Source organism: Muntiacus reevesi, chromosome X, assembly GCF_963930625.1.
Source record: "Muntiacus reevesi chromosome X, mMunRee1.1, whole genome shotgun sequence".
In the NCBI taxonomy this organism is placed as follows: domain Eukaryota; kingdom Metazoa; phylum Chordata; class Mammalia; order Artiodactyla; family Cervidae; genus Muntiacus; species Muntiacus reevesi.
In genome coordinates, this window is record NC_089271.1 from 11,661,778 (window position 1) to 11,679,772 (window position 17,995).

Below are 17,995 nucleotides of genomic sequence, written 5' to 3' on the forward strand. Positions count from 1 at the left end.
GCGGATTCTTTACCAACTGAGCTACCAGGGAAGCCCTATAGTGTATGTACTTGGGTATTAATAAGCATCTTCATAGTTCCATGAATAGACTTGGTTTATAAAGATAAAACAGACATAAAAAATTTGCAAATGCAAACCAATTCACTGTAAACGTTAAATAGTTTTGTACATCATTAAAAAGTCACTTATAAATATTTAGGAATTTAAATATAAGCAAATAAGGTTCCACAGTGTCAATCATTAAAATAAATTCAAAAGTGGTAGTGAGTCCTAGGATACATGGGCTGAAGCAGAATAGAGTGACTGTATTGAGAAGCTTGGGGGCGGGGGTGGGCAGCAGGTGGGATTCAAGTCCAGGGTGGGCCTCCTACCTATGCCCATTCCCCACGGTGGGAGATTCTGACTCCTCCTCTCTGGGCTCAGGCCTGGGCATCTGTATGTTGATGCTCATCTACTGTACAAAGTTGAAAACTAGCACAGGTGCTTGTCTGGTCCTAAAGTAGGTAGTTTTTTTTTCGTATCGGTCCTTCTGTGTTAAAGCCAAGAAGAGAGGCGCAGGGCACATGTGGGCTGAGTTAGGGCACTGTGATGCATGGCATCTTCAGCTGGCTCATGGTAATGGTATAAAGAGCTTTTTGAAAAATTTTTCAGGTTCTTTAAATAAAAATTCCTCCTTGGAACCGCTTTGAGAGTGCCAGGATATTCTTTATTAACAATGGTAGTACCCAACTCATGGCATGAGGCAGTGTGGAAGAGTGACTGAGTTAATGCGTATTAATGGTTTGGAATGATGTCTGGTGCATGGAGAGCGCCCAGTGCAGAGTAGCTCCTATTCACTATGTGTCCATGAGAAATTAATTTTCTAAAGTATTTTCTCAAGTCACAAAAGGCTTTTCATCACCCTCTGCTCTTGTGTCTTACATTATTAAACTTCACATTCTTGAATTTTATTCTTCCCATCCAGTCTTTATCAAAGACCTGCAGAACTTCAAGACAAAAGTGAATTGTCAAATCTGGACAAGCTCGTTTTTAAGGATAATGAGGAATTTGAACCATCTTTTGAATGTAAGTTTAAATATTAATACCTGCTTTTATATGTAGAACTTGTTTCAAAATGTAAAACATTTTGGCAAAACATACCAATTGTTACAAAATGCAAAGCAGTTACAAAGTAATACATTTTTATTTTCTGATAAAATCAGTGATACAGGTATAATACCATGTTTTTGTATCAGGAAGATTTTTAGGTTCTCAGTTCCATTGTTAAAAATTTCAGGATAACTAAATTGCAAACTTAGGGAAAGACTGAGGGCAGGAAGAGAAGCGTGCGACAAAGGATGAGATGGTTGGATGACATCACCCACTTAACGGACATGAGGTGAACACACTCCAGGAGATAGTGAAGGACAGGGAAGCCTGGTGTGCTGCTGTCCATGGGTTGACAAATAGTCGGACATGACTTAGGGACTGAAAAACAACAACTGCAAATCAGAGCTAAGCGTGTCAGTTCAGTCGCTCAGTTGTGTCTGACACTTGGTGGTGACCCCGTGGACTGCAGCTTGCCAGGCTTCCCTGTCCATCACCAACTTCTGGAGATTGCTCAAACTCTTATCCATCGAGTCAGTAATGCCATCCAACCATCTCATCCTCTGTCATCCCCTTCTCCTCCTGCCTTCAATCTGTCCCAGCATCAGGGTCTTTTCCAATGAGTCAGTTCTTTGCATCAGGTGGCCAAAGTATTGGAACTTCAGCTTCAGCATCAGTTCATCCAATGAATATTCAGGATTGATTTCCTTTAGGATCGACTGATTTGATCTCCTTGCAGTCCAAGGGACTCTCAAAAGTCTTCTCCAACACCACAGTTCAAAAGCATCAATTCTTCAGCGCTCAGCTTTCTTTATAGTCCAACTCTCATATGCATATGTGACTACTGGAAAAACCATAGCTTTGACTAGATGGTCCTTTGTTGGCAAAGTAATGTCTCTGCTTCTTATTATGCTGTGTAGGTTGTTCATAACTTTTCTTCCAAGGAGGAAGCGCCTTAATTTCATGGCTGCAGTCACCATCTGCAGTGATTTTGGGCCCAAAAAATTAAAGTCTGTTACAGTTTCCATAGTTTCCCCATCTATTTGTCATGAAGTGATGGGACCAGAAGCCATGATCTTAGTTTTTTGAATGTTGAGTTTAAACCAGCTTTTTCACTCTCCTCTTTCATTTTCATCAAGAGGCTCTTTAGTTCCTCTTTGCTTTCTGCCATAAGGGTGGTTTCATCTGCATATCTGAGGTTATTGCTATTTCTCCCAGGAATCTTGATTCCAGCTTGTGTTTCATCAAACATGGCATTTCGCATGATATAGTGGCTCAGACAGTAAAAGTGTCTGCCTGCAATGCGGGAGACCTGGGTTCAATCCCTGGGTCAGGAAGATCCCCTGGAGAAGGAAATGGCAACCCACTCCAGTACTCTTGCCTGGAAAATTCCATGGACTGAGGAGCCTGGTTGGCTACAGTTCACGGGGTCATAAAGAGTCGGACATGACTGAGTGACTTCACTTTCACTTACTCTGCATATAAGTTAAATAAGCAGAGTGATAATATACAGCTTTGATATACTCCTTTCCCAATTTGGAACCGGTCTATTGTTCCATGACCAGTTCTAACTCTTGCTTCTTAACCTGCATACAGATTTCGCAGGAGGCAGGTAAGGTGGTCTGGTATTCCTATCTGTTTCAGAATTTTCCAGTTTGTTGTGATTCACACAGTCAAAGGCTTTGGCATAGTCAGTAAGGCAGAAGTAGGTGTTTTTCTGGAATTCCCTTGCTTTTTCAATGATCCAGTGGTTGTTGGCAATTTGATCTCTGGTTCCTCTGCCTTTTCCAAATCCAGCATGAACATCTGGAAGCTCACAGTTCACGTGCTGTTGAAGCTTGGCTTGGAGAATTTTAAGCATTACTTTGCTAGCATGTGAGACGAGTGCAATTGTGCAGTAGTTTGAGCATTCCCTGGTATTGCCTTTCTTTAGGATTGCAATGAAAACTGACCTTTTCCAATCTTGTGGCCACTGCTGAGTTTTCCAAATTTGCTTGCATATTGAGTGCAGCACTTTCACAGCATTATCTTTTAGGATTTGAAATAGCTCAACTGGAATACCATCTCCACTAGCTTTGTTCAAAGTGATGCTTCCTAAGGCCCACTTGACTTTGCATTCCAGGATGTCTGGCTCTAGGTGAGTGATCATACCATCGTGGTTATCTGGGTCATGAAGATCTTTTTTGTATAGTTCTTCTGTGTATTCTTGCCACCTTTTCTTAATATCTTCTGCTACTGTTAGGTCCATACTATTTCTGTACTTTATTGTTCCCATCTTTGCATTAAATTTTCCCTTGGTATCTCTAATTTTCTTGATGATATCTCTAGTCTTTCCCATTCTATTGTTTTCCTCTATTTCTTTGCATTCATAATCAAGGAAGGCTTTCTTCTCTCTCCTTGCTATTGTTTGGAACTCTGTATACAAATGAGTATATCTTTCCTTTTCTCCTTCGCCTTTAGCTTCTCTTTTTTCAGCTATTTGTAAGGCCTCCTCAGACAACCATTGTGCATTTCTTTTTCTTGGGGATAGCCTTGAGCACTGCCTCCTGTATAATATCACGAACCTCTGTCCATAGTTCTTCAGGCAGTCTGTCTATCAGATCTAATCCCTTGAATCTACTTGTCATTTCCACTGTATAACTGTAAGGGATTTGATTTAGATCATACATGAATGGTCTAGTGGTTTTTCCTACTTTCTTCAATTTAAGTCTGAATTTGGCAATAAGGAGTTCATGATCTGAGCCACAGTCAGCTCCTGGTCTTATTTTTTCTGACAGTATAGAGCTTCTCCATCTTTGGCTGCAAAGAATATAATCAGCCTGATTTAGGTATTGACCATCTGGTGATGTCCATGTATAGAGTCTTCTCTTGTGTTGTTGGAAGAGGGTATTTGCTATGACCAGTGTGTTCTCCTGGCAAAACTCTGTCAGCCTTTTGCCCTGCTTCATTTTGTACTCCAAGGCCAAATTTGCCTGTTACTCCAGGTATCTCTTGACTTCCTAGTTTTGCATTCTAGTCCCCTATAATGAAGAGGACATCTTTTTTGGGTGTTAGTTCTAGAAAGTCTTGTATGTCTTCATAGAACTGTTCAACTTCAGCTTCTTCGGCATTAGTGGTTGTGACATAGACTTGGATTACTGTGATATTGGATGGTTTGCCTTGGAAACAAACAGAGATCATTCTGTCATTTTTGAGATTGCACCCAAGTACTGCATTTTGGACTCTTGTCGACTATGAGGGGTACTCCATTTCTTCTAAGGGATTCTTGCCCACAGTAGTAAATATAATGGTCATCTGAGTTAAATTCCCCCATTCTAGCCCATTTTACTTCACTGATTCCTAAAATGTCGATGTTCACTCTTGCCATCTCCTGTTTGACCACATCCAATTTACCTTGATTCATGGACCTAACATTCCAGGTTCCTATGCAATATTGTTCTTTACAACATCAGACTTTACTTCCATCACCAGTCATGTCCACAATTGGGTGGTGTTTTTGCTTTGACCCTGTCACTTCATTCTTTCTAGAGTTATTTCTCCATTCTTCTCCAGTAGCATATTGGGCAGCTACCAACCTGGGGAGTTCATGTTTTAGTGTCATTTCTTTTTGCCTTTTCATACTGTTCATGGGGTAAATGAAGCTTGTAAATGAATCCTTATTTTGTGAAGGTTAGGATTGCCTCAGATTTAAAGTAAGTGACTTCTTAAAATTTGCTTCCCCCCCCCCCCGCTTTTATGGAATGTGAACATGTTAAGTGACTTTTCTTTGAATTATAGTGATTCCATCAATTGCCTCAGATTTAGAAATACCTTCCTTAGTTACAGAAAGGAGATTAAGAGGAGTTACAGAAAGGAGCTTAAGAGACTAGAAATTGTTTTCCTGGCTTTGGTCCTGCCTTAGATTGTTTAACCTCGGAGCCTACTGCTTCACTAAACAATAGGAATGTAGTGTCAACCAGCTCTGAGGTTCTTTCTGGGTTACCGAGTCTTTTTTTATTTTTTTTTTGGCTGTAGAAGCTTTATTTATAATAGCCGGAAACTTGAAACAACCTAGGTATCCATCAGTTGTTGTTCAGTCACTAAATCATGTGCAATTCTTTGAGACCCCATGAACAACCTGGCTGATCCCAGGCTTCTTGCCGTACCCCCTTGGTTGTGGCGTACCACACTCTAGCCCTAGGCTGTCTCCCGGGTTCTGACCTCTGAAGGCTGAGCCTCAGCTTGCAGGGTGTGGAAACCTTTCCTTTTTCACAGCTCCCTCACACAGGTGCAGGTCCACTCCCAATTCCTTTCTTTTTTTCTTTATTTCATTCTACCCAGTTACCTAGAGTTTTTCTTGCCCTTCTGTTAAGTCTGAGGTGTTTAGTTGATGTTTTCATAGTAGTGAGAATCATTCCACATGCACATGTGTTTGTGGGAGAAGGTGACCCACATGACCATGACCTACTCCTCCACCATCTTGATCCCATCCCCCAGAAAGTTTTTATATTTGTGCGTTAACCTATAGTTTTGCCTTGAGCAGTCCATCCTCAAGTCTGAATGTCTAGTACTTTGAACAGGGAAATGAAAGGGCTTAGTATATTTTATGAAATCTTTGAACCAACTTCATTAACTTTGTTAAATCACTGCTATTGAAATAGACTTCTGATGCTTTTCGCCAAGTCAGATGAATTCTGCTGTCACTAGACTGATTTCCCTCCTGGGTAACAAATCAAATTTGTCAATGAATCTCCTAAGAATGCTTTAAGAAGCAGATACATTGGCGAGTGATTCCAAGGAGTTCCTGGAACCCTGTAAGTAAAGGGCTGGTCCAGTTGCTTTGTCTGAAACTTCAGTGCTCAGCAAGGAGTTATCCCCACCCTGTCTTCTCCTGCTGCTGCTGAGGGCTAGGGGAGATTCACTTGCACTTCTTATAGATGGACGGAGTGTGCCAAGGCAGTTCGAGAGAGATGGCCTCCATCATGCTGGCGACATGCCTCATGTGGACGGCGCTACAGCCCCTGTGCCCACCAGGCCCATCTCGTTTCATTACTCGGGTGAGTTTTCCTCTGTTTTAACTAACGAGGTATGTCAATAACAGCATTTCATATTGCTTTCTTTCTATCTGTTTGCTTCCTTCAAAGCTTAAAAAGTTAGGATGGTTAACCTGTTATATTTTAGTCTTCAAAACAGTGATGACCCTGAAAGAAAAGTGGTCATTATATCCTTCCCTCCCGTCTGGCCCACTTTCTCTCCCTGTCTCTTCTGCAGACTCCCCCTTCCCTCACCAGCGTGTGGAAGCAGTTCAGGCCTTGGCCAGTAGACAGGTCCTTTTTCTCTCCTTGGACCAAAGTGTTGAAGCCTTGTACACACCCTTCCTCAAGTAAAACTACCTACTAGTAAAACCATCCTCCCCCAAAGCTGTGCAAAGCCTCTTGTAGGCAGTGTGAATTCACCGTACTCAGGAACAGGAAGAATTGCTGACGGAAGAAAGATTGTGAGAGGGTTGATTTTGCTGAGCCAGCGTAAATCACTGTGGAAAACATCCATTCAGGATGGCTTGCTCAAGAGCTTTTTCTATGCCAAGCACTTTCCCGGGGGCTGGGCATCCTTCAGTCAAGCAGCCCATGCTTTGTGGAGCTTCTCATGGTGGGCAGGTTGTGGAGGAGGGGATGGTCAGCAAGCCATCACCAAGGAGCCCCAGTCAGATGGGTAGTCAGTAGGGATGGTGGCAGCCATCTGGAGGAGATGGTAATAAAAATAACAGAGTAAGAGAAACCAACTGAGGAGATAGGTGTTCTGCCTCTGAGAGGTACTAGATAGTATAATAAGGTCTTCTAAAATGAGTATTCAGAAGTGTGGCTGCACCATTCAGGAGTGACCCTTCTCCCCCAGGAACGAGCAGAAGATTGCCTTTCTGCCTGTGCAAATGAGTACTGGCTGCCTCCGGTAGTCAGGTTCATGGCCAGGATCAAGGGCCAGACAAGCCTGTGTTGTCTCCCATTGGTGGCGTGGAACCAGGTCCCGGCACAGAGATTCAGAATCCTCTGGTGAACTAGAGAATTTGTCTGCTTCTGCACACTGTTGGGGGTAGGGGGTAGCGTGGGTCAGAGATGAGGTCTTTCAGCCAGGGCTGCAGGAGAAAGGTCACACAAGCATCAGCGGGGTTGGAAGGTGATTCAACCATGAGGTACAGGGACTTGAGCTGTGGGCTCTCAGGAGTCAGCAAATGAAGCCTGGGCCGTGCCAGAAGGAACGGAAATAGATGCACGCCATTGTGGGCAAGGCAGGCACTGGAGAGGTTCCTTGCCCCTGTGGGGGTACCGGGGTACACTAGGGTGGGGGCTCACCTGGTAGGAGGGCAGAGTCCCCGGGGAGAGATGGGGAGGGAGCACGTCGAGTTGGGGAGACTGGGGGAGCAAAGGCGGGGGCAGAGAAGAGCAGCTGGAGTCAGGTGATAGTGAACGTGCCGGGGGTCTTTGTGTGTAGGTCGGATGTGCAAAAGTGATGGTGATGGTGGAGGAAGTCAGTCTGATAGGAAAAGACCAGTTGTTGGGGCCTTGGCTGCCATGGTCTGGACTCGACCGCAGCAGAGACAGCGCTCAGTGCCACCCTCCCTTCTCTTCGGGAGGTGACTGGTGCTAAGGAAACATACGGGCTTGAAGGCTGAGAGACTGGTGTCAGGGAGTGCAGAGACTGTAGTGTTGGTACTCTCGGTGAAGGGTGGTCAGGACCCTCACTGCAGCAGCAGGACAAGGAGAGGTGGGAGCCCAAAGCCCTGGAGGTTGGTGGACAGAGCATAGATTGAGCTCGGCAAAGGAAGCCAGCATTGTGGGATTGCCACATGCAGGTGGCAGAGAACTTCCCCATAGAAGCATTGGTGTGAGGCCAGCGAGGGACAAGAGAAAACATGGGGGATGATGGGGACAGAGGCAGCCCCAAACCCCAGGGAGGGATCCGCCTGGAGGGAATGGAGTGATGGCCAGGTGTCCTGAGCAAGGAGGGGAGGGTGGTTGGTGGTTTTGTCCTGCTCTGGGCAGGAGACTCTTGCACTCCCGTGGAAGTAGTGTGGGGGTAGTGACCAGAATGCTGTGGGAATATATGGGGACGAATGATCGGGTCAGAATGCTAAGGATCCGGCGGGCTCAGAACCAGATGCAGAGGCAGAAATACAGGGCTCCCCTCGGTGAGGAAGGAGGGGCTGGGGACACAGTTGAGAGGTGGGCAGGGCACGCTACCAGGTCTGGGGCTGAGGGCTTAGAGGCCAGCAGAGGCGGCTGACAGTCGCACCGTCTCCCTGGGGCTCAGCAAGACCCCTGCGTACCCATCCTGTGTTTGTCTGAAAAATCTGCTGTCAGAAGCTATTTGTTCTTTATTTTCTGTCCCATTAGGTGTCAACCAGAAATCACTTGGAGAACAGAAGGAAGAAGAAAAACTCCAAGAACAGCAGGCGAGGGAACGAAGGCAGGAACAAGAGCAGAGGCACAGCGAGTGGCGGGAAACTCTGCAGAGGGAGCGGCGAGAACTTGAGAAGCTGGAGCTGCAAAGGGTAGTGATGCTGGTGGGAGAGGGAGTCCCCTGTGTCTCCAAGTCCTAGGAGGAGTGGGGAAGTGAACCAGCTTTAGGCGGCCTGAGGACAGCTGTGGAGCACACAGGCCTTCTGGTTCAGGGTAGAGGGTCAGCCCAGTCCCGTGCATCCTCATCTGGTCCTGAAAACAGGCTCATGAATGAGGAGGGCCTTGTTTTGCAGTTGATTTTCTCATTGTAAATGAGGTTAAAAAAAGAGCCTCTTGCTTCAGGGTTCCTCTTTTTTTGGATGTGCTCCTGGCCCTTAGGCTGGTCCCAGATTACTCAGGCCACTTCACTTGTGCCCCTTTGATGGTAGCAGTAACTTCAATTAAAAAACAGTTCTCTGGCATGCAGGTTGTAGGTAAAGGATCAGGATTACCATACTGTGTTTTTCAGCCCTTAGAAGTTCTAAAAGAGGTATAGTTCCTATTCTGGTACCCATCTGTTTCAGAGGCTAATTGAAGAATCATTGAATTTGGAAATTGGAAAAGAATACGAATCAAGTGTTCAGGAAATGAAAGACAAATCTAAATCTGTTTGTGGTGAAAATCCTCTAGAGAAATACATGAAAATCCTGCAACAGAATCCAGACCAGGACACCACGGATAAGGTGCTGATGCTGTGGACGGGCGTCTGTGGGTGGGGAATGCTGAGGGCTTCTGTGTTTTACTTGAAACTGAAGTGGCTCAATCATGTCTGACTCTTTGCAACCCCATGAACAGTAGCCTAGAACGCTTCTCCGTCCATGGGATTTTCCAGGCAAGAGTACTGGAGTGGGTTGCCATTTCCTTCTCCAGGGGATCCTCCCAACCCAGGGATCGAACCCAGATGTCCCGCATTGTAGGCAGACGCTTTACCGTCAGAGCCACCAGGGAATTCCTGGTTTACTTTAAAACCTTGTGATAAAGATCTGCCGTCTCCATTGGAGACAAAGGGAAAAGCATAGAGAATCTGAAGGTCACATAGAGTTCCAGCCTTTTCAATATCTGACACTCCTGACAAATCATGGCTTTTGTTTAAGTAAAAGATTGAAAAAGTTTTGATTTGTCAAAGTTTGTAAAAGTTGGGATATCTTATTATTTTCAGAACAAGAAATAAATAAAATGAAAGCTCTATGATTGAATAATGAATGAGTTAGTCCTGAGACAGTAATATTTTATCTAAGTCTAATGTACTATGTTGAGAATACCTTCCAGGTAGTTTATTCTGATGTGCTTGCTGAATGTCATGTTTAAAAGTCACTGCTTTTATAGACTCAATTACTTATATGTTTCAAAAACAGTTCTTAGAGAAATCATAAAGTTTTGAATATACATCTAATTGCAAAATTCCTCTCCCCCCGCCTCATTGTGTCAGAGTTCCAAAAAGGTGTTCAGAGAGAGCTCACAATTGGACACGCTGCCATCTAGTGACAAAGATGAAAGGTATGGTGTCCCCAACATTGTGTTCTTATGCAAACCATTTATCATATTGCTGGTTCATTGTCAGTCAGGGGAACGTTCAGATATTTGAGTCTGCCTGTAACTGAATCAGTCAAAATGACTGACTTCAAAAAAAAAATCTATTGCATTTTATTAACCTGTCAAATTACTGATAAAAATCATGAGCAAGGGCAGAAACCCCACAGGAAAGGAATGAGAACATGATAGATCACAGAATAAACTTGACAAGAATATAACAGATTAAAAAAATTTTTGTCTTTCCCTAATTTAGTTTTGCAGCCTTTTCCCATGAGGAACCAGACGACATTTGGTAGCCGTGTTTGCTGCCCAGCTTCTTACTCCGATATCATAATTAACGGCCTGTGAGTTCTCTGTAGTGAGACAAACTGCTCAATAAAAATCATGTGAAATCCAGTGTGATTTTTTTTTCTTACTTCTATTTGCTAATATAGTATATAAATGAAAAATAATCTAATCAAGTGACACCTCTTCAGGGTTTCTCATTCTTAGGCCTTTCATTACACTGAAATGAGCTGCTATTTTTTCCCTCAATTTTTGTCTTAGGTTATATCTTCTTGAGAACTTATCTTATTGGTCAAGTTCTAGGCCTCCCTTTTCGAACTTTCAGTTGTGTCACTTCCTCTTAAGTGTTGGGCTCCCACCTGTCAAACAGGAGGCCATCTTCCCTGACATTCTCCTTATGGTTTGTCCCTGAAAATACAAACACATGTTTTTCTGTTCTAGAGTTTCAGTGCTAACCAGTGGTCACCCAGAGCATAACACAGGCAGGGTCTGTTTACTCTGTCTTCCCAGTGAAACCCTAGAGGATTCCTTCCTCTTTACATATTCAGATTGGGCTAGTTGTTTTTGCTGGTGATGCTTGTTTGGCCATTAAGTTCCTTACTAAAACGGGAAGGAGATTTGGGGGTGTTTATTATTCCTTAGGCTTCTAATGATCAAACTACTGCACAATTGCACTCATTTCGCATGCTAGCAAGGTCATGCTCAAAATCCTCCAAGCTAGGCTTCAACAGTATGAACCGAGAACTTCCAGATGTGCAAGATGGATTTAGAAAAGGCAGAAAAACCGGAGATCAACTTGCCCTAGCATCTGTTAGATCATAGAAAAAGCAAGAGAATTCCAGAAAAACATCTGCTTCATCTGCTTCTACTTCAGCCTCTGACTATGTGGATCACAACAAACTGTGGAAAATTCTTAAAGAGATGGGAATACCAGAATACGTGACCTGCCTCCTGAGAACTCTGTATGCAGGTCAAGAAGCAACAGTTAGAACTGGACATGGAACAACAGACTGGTTCAGAATTGAGGAAAGGAGTACATCAAGGCTGTATATTGTCACTCTGCTTATTTAACTTATATGCAGAGTACATCATGTGAAATGCCAGAGTCGATGAATCACCACATGGAATCAAGATTGCGAGGAGAAATATCAATAACCTCTGATATGCAGGTGACACCACTCTTATGGCTTAGAAAGCAAAGAGGAACTAAAGAGACTCTTGTTGAAGGTGGAAGAGAAGAGTGAAAAGCTGGCTGAAAACTCAGCATTCAGAAAACTAAGATCATGGCATCCGGTCCCATCACTTCATGGCAAATAGATGGGGAAATAATGGAAACAGTGACAGACTTTATTTTCTTGGGCTCCAAAATCACTGCAGATGGTGACTGCATTCATGAAATTAAAAGACACTTGCTCCTTGGAAGAAAAACTATGACCAACCCTAGACAGCATATTAAGAAGCAGAGATATTACTTTGCTGACAAAGGTCCATCTAGTCAAAACTATGACTTTTCTAGTAGTCATGTATGGATGTGAGAGTTGGAGTTGTTGGATTGAGTTATTGGAGTTCTTTATATGTTTTGAATATTATCCCCTTATCAGAAACGTGGTTTGTAAATATTTCTTCCATTATATAGATTGCCATCTCATTTTGTTTATTATTTTCTTTACTGTGCAAAAGGTTTTTGATTTCTCACTTGTTTTTCTTTTTGGTGTGACATCAGAGTCCTCATCAAAACCAGTGTTTACCCTGTATGTTTTCTTCTAGGAATTTTATGGTTTCAGGTCTTATGTGTTCAAGTCTTTAATCCATTTTGAGTTGATTTTTGTGTGTGGTATGAAATAGGGGTCAAGTTTCATTCTTTTGCATGTGCCTATACAATTTTCCCAATACCGCTTATTGATGAGACTGTTCTTTCCCTCTTACATAGTCTTGGCTCCTTTGTTGGAAATCAGTTGACCATATATACATAGGTTTATTTCTGGGCTCCATATTCTGTTCTGTTGATCTATGTGTGTGTTTTTATGCCAGTACCATACTGTTTTGATTACTTCGTGATATAGGTGCTTTTATATTGGTTGCATAAATATTTACAAATGTTAAATGTTTTGCTGAACTGACCTCTATATCATTACATTATGACCTCCTTTGTATTGTCACAGTCTCTGGCTTAAAGTCTACTTTGTATGGTAATAGTATAGCACCTCTGCTTTCTTTTGACTTCTATTTGCATAGAATTTTTCCCTCTGCTTTTAAAATTTTTTTTTCAATATTGCTATGTTTTTGTCTCATTTATGGATGTTCTTTTGTTGTGGTGGCAGTGCGGCAGGGGGGAAGGAAGCTTTCTTCATGCATGCACAAAGTGTGATGCTGACCAAGGATGATGGTGAAAATTGCTCAACCTCCTTGGGCTGGCTGAGGCTGACCTATGGTGAAACTTGGAAGTGAACTCCAGTCCCCGGAATCAGCCAAGCATGGGTCAGGAGGCAGGTTGGGGAGGGAGGAATCTGTCCCCTACCTGTAGTCATACCGCATCCAGGGACATTCAAAAATAATCTTGCCGGCTCCTCAGTCAGCCCCAAGTGGAGAGATGTGCACCAGGAAGATCGGGACCAGCAACAAGTATCTGCCCGGCCATCCAGATGCATCCTGCTCATGAGTTGCCAGCTGTCTTCTCCCTTCATTTTCAATCTGGTTTGTTTCTTAAAGCTAAAGTTGAGTCTCTTGTGGGCAGCATTATTTATGGGTCTTTTGTTGTTGTTGTTGTTGTTTTTATCCATTTGTCCACTTTTTTTTTTAATTGAGGTAAAGTTACTGTACAATGTTAGTTTCAAGAGTACAGAAAAGTGATTCAGTTCATTCTGTTTTTCAGAGTTCATTTAAAGTAATTTTTGATAGGTATGTAACTTTTGACATTTAATTTTTTTATTGTTTTGTATTCCTTTGGTTTTTCTTCTTGTTTTGTGATTTGATGGTTTTCTGTTATGTTATACATAGATTTATCTTTTGTGTATCTTCTATAGCTTTTCACTTTGCTGTTACCCTGGGGATTACATAAAACATATTTATAACAGTTTAACCTGATAACAACTTAATTTTGAACATATACAAAGGCTGTACATTTATAGACTTCTTGCCATTTCGTATTTGATGTCACAATTTATATCTTTTTACATCATGTATCCACTGACAAATTATAGTTATTTTCAATCCTTTTGTCTTTTAATTTTTATGCTAGAGTTTCAAGGGATTTACCTACCACCGTTACAACATTAGAGTATTTTGACTTTATATTTACCAGTGAGTTTTGTACTTTGATAGGTTTTCTGTCACTAATTAGCATCTTTTCATTTTAGCTTGAAGAACTTCTTTTAACATTTCTTGTAAGACTGCTCTGGTGGTGGTGAACTCTCTCTAGCTTTTGCTTGTTGGGAAATCTCTCTCAACTTTAGTTGTGAGGCACAGCTTAATTGGGTATAGTATCCTTGCTTGGAAGTTTTTCTCTTTGAACAGTTTGAATACATCATTTCAATATCCTCTGGCTTGCACAGTTTCTGCTGATAGTCTCCCAGGTATTCCCTTATATGTAACAAGTTGTTTTTCTCTTGGTGTTTTTCAGATTGTTTCCTAGTCTTTAGCTTTTGAAGATTCAAAATTAATGTATCTCAGGGACTTCTCTGGAAATTCAGAGGTTAAGACTTCACACTTCCACTGCAGGTTCAGTCCCTGGTCAGCCAAACAAACAAAATATTGTTTCAGTGTTTATCTCTTTGGATTCTTTTTTTTTTTGGAACTCTGTGGACTTTGTGGATCTGAATATTTCTTTCCCCATATTAGGGAAGTTTTCAGCCATTATTTGTTTCAGTAAGTTTTCTGCCCTTTTCTTGTCTCCTTCATTGACCTCTATAATGTGTATAGTTGGTTTACCTGATGATGTCCTTTAAGTCCCTTAAATTATCTTAATTCTTTTTCATTTTTTTTCTATTTGTTCCTCTAACTGGATAAATTCCAGTGACTGTCTTCAAATTTGCTTACCCATTTGTTTAGTCTGCTGTTGAACCCATCTGTTGACTTTTTCAGTTATTCTTCAACTATGTGATTTGTTTGGTGCTTTTAGATATATTATTTTAAATTCTCACTTTGTTCATGCATTGTTATCCTAATCTCGGTGAGCATCTGCATGACTGTTACTTTGAACTCTCAGGTGAGTCACTCATTTCCCTTTCATTAAAGTCTATTTCTGGGTTTTATTCATTTGGAATATAGTGTATTTCTTCTTCATTTTCCTTGTCTGTGTTGGTTTCTGTACTTTAGATAAAACAGCCACCTCTCCCAGTCTCAACAGAATGGTCTCTGTGGGAGATGAACTTTGTCATTCAGCCCAGCCCAAGCTTTTGGTTGCTTCTCAAACCTTCATGATAGTCCAAGCTAACCTTCTTTGTTCTTGGTGTTTCTTAGTAGTTGAGGGTGTTGTCAGGACTGGTCAGTGTTGCAGTGGGGAAGAGCACAGTCAGCACGTAGATGCAGGGTGATTGGGAAACTGACCCCTCAGATGGCAGGTGGGAAAGTGAGCAGTTAGGTCCGATCCTGGGAGCTAGTGGTTTTTGCCTGCTCCCTCTGCACTTGGCCTGGGTGCATAGCTGCGGGGGTACTTGTACTCCAGTGCCTGGTAAGAACTGCTGCTACGTCCTGTAGGCCTTGTGAATGCCAGTCCTGGTGGCTCTCAGAGCCAGATAGTCTTCAGATCTGCCCCCTGGGTGGCAGGTGCTGATGCTAGAACACAGATCAGTGTACCAGCTCCTCCCTGGAGACATGGGTGATTGGAGCAGGCAGAGCATGGATGCAGTGGCTTTCTTGGTCCCTGGGGAGGACGGCAGTTCCCTGTGTGCTAAATTAGAAGCCTGACTCTAGGCAGCCTTTTAATATATGTAAATAGACCCTTTTCAGGGAAAGACTTTGAGTTGGTGAGTCCTCTCGAGCTGGGTAAGAACTGGCTGTGAGAGTCTTGTGGGTTTCTTGGACACCACAAAACACCTTAAAACAAGGTGTTTGGGGCATGGTCTGTTCCGAAAGTGAAAATCATAAAAAGGGGAGGTGCTAGATGTGGGGTCTGAACCGTTTGCTCCTCAAAGTGAATTGTGGAGGTGGGAGTGTCCACCAGATTGTGTGGTGGTGTGCCAGAGTTAGGGTTCCTGGTAAGTCTTATGTCTGAGCCTTTCCTGTCCATTTCAATGTGGGTATTTTCTTGTCTGCTCAATGTGTGAGAGTAGCCCAGCTAGTTTTTTCTTTTAGAAAAACCTGCTCAGCGTGCAGTGGTCTGTGCCATATGTCCATGGGAGGAGGGGAAGTTCAGGAGCCTCCTATAGCATGGTCTTAGTCCTAAACCCTCAGATAACTTTTAACACTTCCTAGTATTACTTTTCCCCTCCTCTATCTTCAAAGCCCTTGTGTAAATCATTTATTGTGTTGTTTCAGTTTTCTAGCTTGGGGATTGTTAGCTTTTTTTTTTTTCCCCCTCTGTCAGTCAACTTAAGTTCTAAACAGTATTCTTATTACTCCAGATGAGGTTAGGGTCTGTTTCAAGAGCAGTCAGTCATCTGTTTATGCAGCACAGCAGGTGGTCACATCATCCGCCATGCATGTGAATACAGCCTGTGAAATGTGACGTGCTCCCTGCAGGCTGCCTGCTCCTGCCTCCCCAAGACCCCCCCAAATGGAGTCTGTTCAAATCCTCTCCAGGTGGGTAAGTATATCAGTATAGATAGCAAACAGGAAGATGGAGGGGTGGTTTAGAAAAAGTGTTTTTTTAACCAAACCTGACTGACCTCTCTTTGTATTTTTTTCCTCAAAATTTTCTGTTGTTTTACTCATCCTAACACTCACTTTGAAAAAGTTACCTTAAGTAAAATCTGTAATTTTTCACACACTGCCAAGAACAAAGTAACCCTGCACTGGCTAGCAGAAGCTGTCACCATTTAGGACAAGACAGTATTCACAAAGCATACTGCCTGGCAAAAACAACTACAATATTGTAAAGTAATTAGCCTCCAACTAATAAAAATAAATGAAAAAAAAAACTTGAAACAGGCAGACCTCCTTCTATTGTGCTCTGCTTTATTGCATGTCACAGATACTAAGATTTTTATGATTTTAAGGTCTGTGGCAACCCGAACAAATCTGTTGGTGCTGTTTTTCCAACAGCATTTGCCCAGCTTGTGTCTGTGTCACATTTTGGTAATTCTAACAGTATTTCAAACCATCTGCTAGCACAAAGATGACAGCTCACTGAAAGCTCAGATGATGGATAGTGTTTTCTGCAGTGAAGTACCCTTTAATTAAGGTATATATGTTGTTTATTTTTTAAGATGTAATGTTATTGCATATGTTAATAGACTGTGGTATAGAACACCTATATTCACTGGGAAGTCCAAAAATTCGTGTTAGTCTTTATTGTACCATTTGCTGTATCGCAGTGGTATGGAACCAAACCTGCAGTGTCTCTGAGGTCTGCCTGGATTAGGAAGTATTAGAAAGCCCTAAAAGGACTGTTTCAATGTAGAGTATTTTGCTTGTTGTTTATTAAATGAATAGGTGAGTCCCATATAATTTTGACTTGATTTTCATTCCTTAGAAGTTAATTTTCACAATGTGTAACTAGAAAAAGGGAAAACTCTCTTACTTCTAAACCTCTAGAGGTTCCTACATTTTGTGGCAGGATTTCTGTCAGTATTTTAGATAGTACCTGTGATCTGATGTAATTAAGAAATAACTGCACACAACACTCCATAAACAGAAAGTGTTAAGCTGTGTGACCAACAGCATGGTAATTGGACTGCTGGTGTTCTCCTGCTGTGCATGAGGAAAGGCTGATAATCGAGAGGCAGTGCTTCCTTTAGAAATAACAATAGGGCCAAAAGCCAGTCCTTACTCAGAAAGGTCAGATATAGACAATCCACATGTACAATCATGCTGACAGGTAAGTAGTTGAAAGAAATTATAAAATGAAGTCCTAAGTAAGAAACCTAGCTCTGCGGCTTAGTTTTGTAATTGAAATATAGTTGATTTACAGTATTGTGTTAGTGATGTATACAAAAGTGATTCAGTTATGCGTGTGTGTGTGTGTGTGTGTATATATATATATATACACACACACACACTTTTTCAGACTTTTTTTCCCCTTATAGTTTATTACAAAATAGTGATTATAGTTCCCTGTGCACTATACAATAGGACCCTGTTGAATAGACTGGTATCTTCAGTTGGTAAAACAGCCAGTGTTACGCGGACCTTTATGAAGGTTCCTCACTGTTCCCTCTGTCTCCAAACAGAAAGCTTTGTATTAATCCCATAAATTAGTACATAATTTTTCTGACTAGCTTCATACCTAAGTGTTAGTGGCAATTGATGTAACATACCGCCCAGTGTGTTACAGTGTTTTCTCAAATTGCTCTTGCTTTAAAAGAGGCTTCTGTCAGAAATGAAACACATGGCACTTGGAAACTTGATTTCCATACAAATGTAGAATCTTGATTATGCATACTGTTTAAAAATGACACCATACCGAGGACAGAGAAAGAGTATATATGTATGGTAAAAAGGCAAGTGAATGAAGCTAT

The 17,995-nt window shown here is 42.1% G+C and overlaps 1 protein-coding gene across 7 annotated transcripts in view; it reads left to right on the plus strand.

Moving 5' to 3' along the window:
• Nucleotides 1-10,490, plus strand: part of OFD1 (OFD1 centriole and centriolar satellite protein) — a 64,469-nt gene extending 53,979 nt beyond the window's left edge. For 6 of the 7 annotated variants that reach the window (XM_065916214.1, XM_065916216.1, XM_065916215.1 and 3 more), the window contains 6 exons: nt 965-1,065; nt 6,003-6,122; nt 8,457-8,614; nt 9,086-9,244; nt 9,991-10,058; nt 10,348-10,490. In XM_065916214.1, coding sequence (XP_065772286.1) covers nt 965-1,065; nt 6,003-6,122; nt 8,457-8,614; nt 9,086-9,244; nt 9,991-10,058; nt 10,348-10,390 — 649 coding nt within the window. In that variant the 3' untranslated portion in view covers nt 10,391-10,490. The remainder of the gene's footprint in view (nt 1-964; nt 1,066-6,002; nt 6,123-8,456; nt 8,615-9,085; nt 9,245-9,990; nt 10,059-10,347) is intronic. The other variant, XM_065916217.1, reaches the window with a different exon arrangement.
• The last annotated feature ends 7,505 nt before the right edge of the window (nt 10,491-17,995 follow it).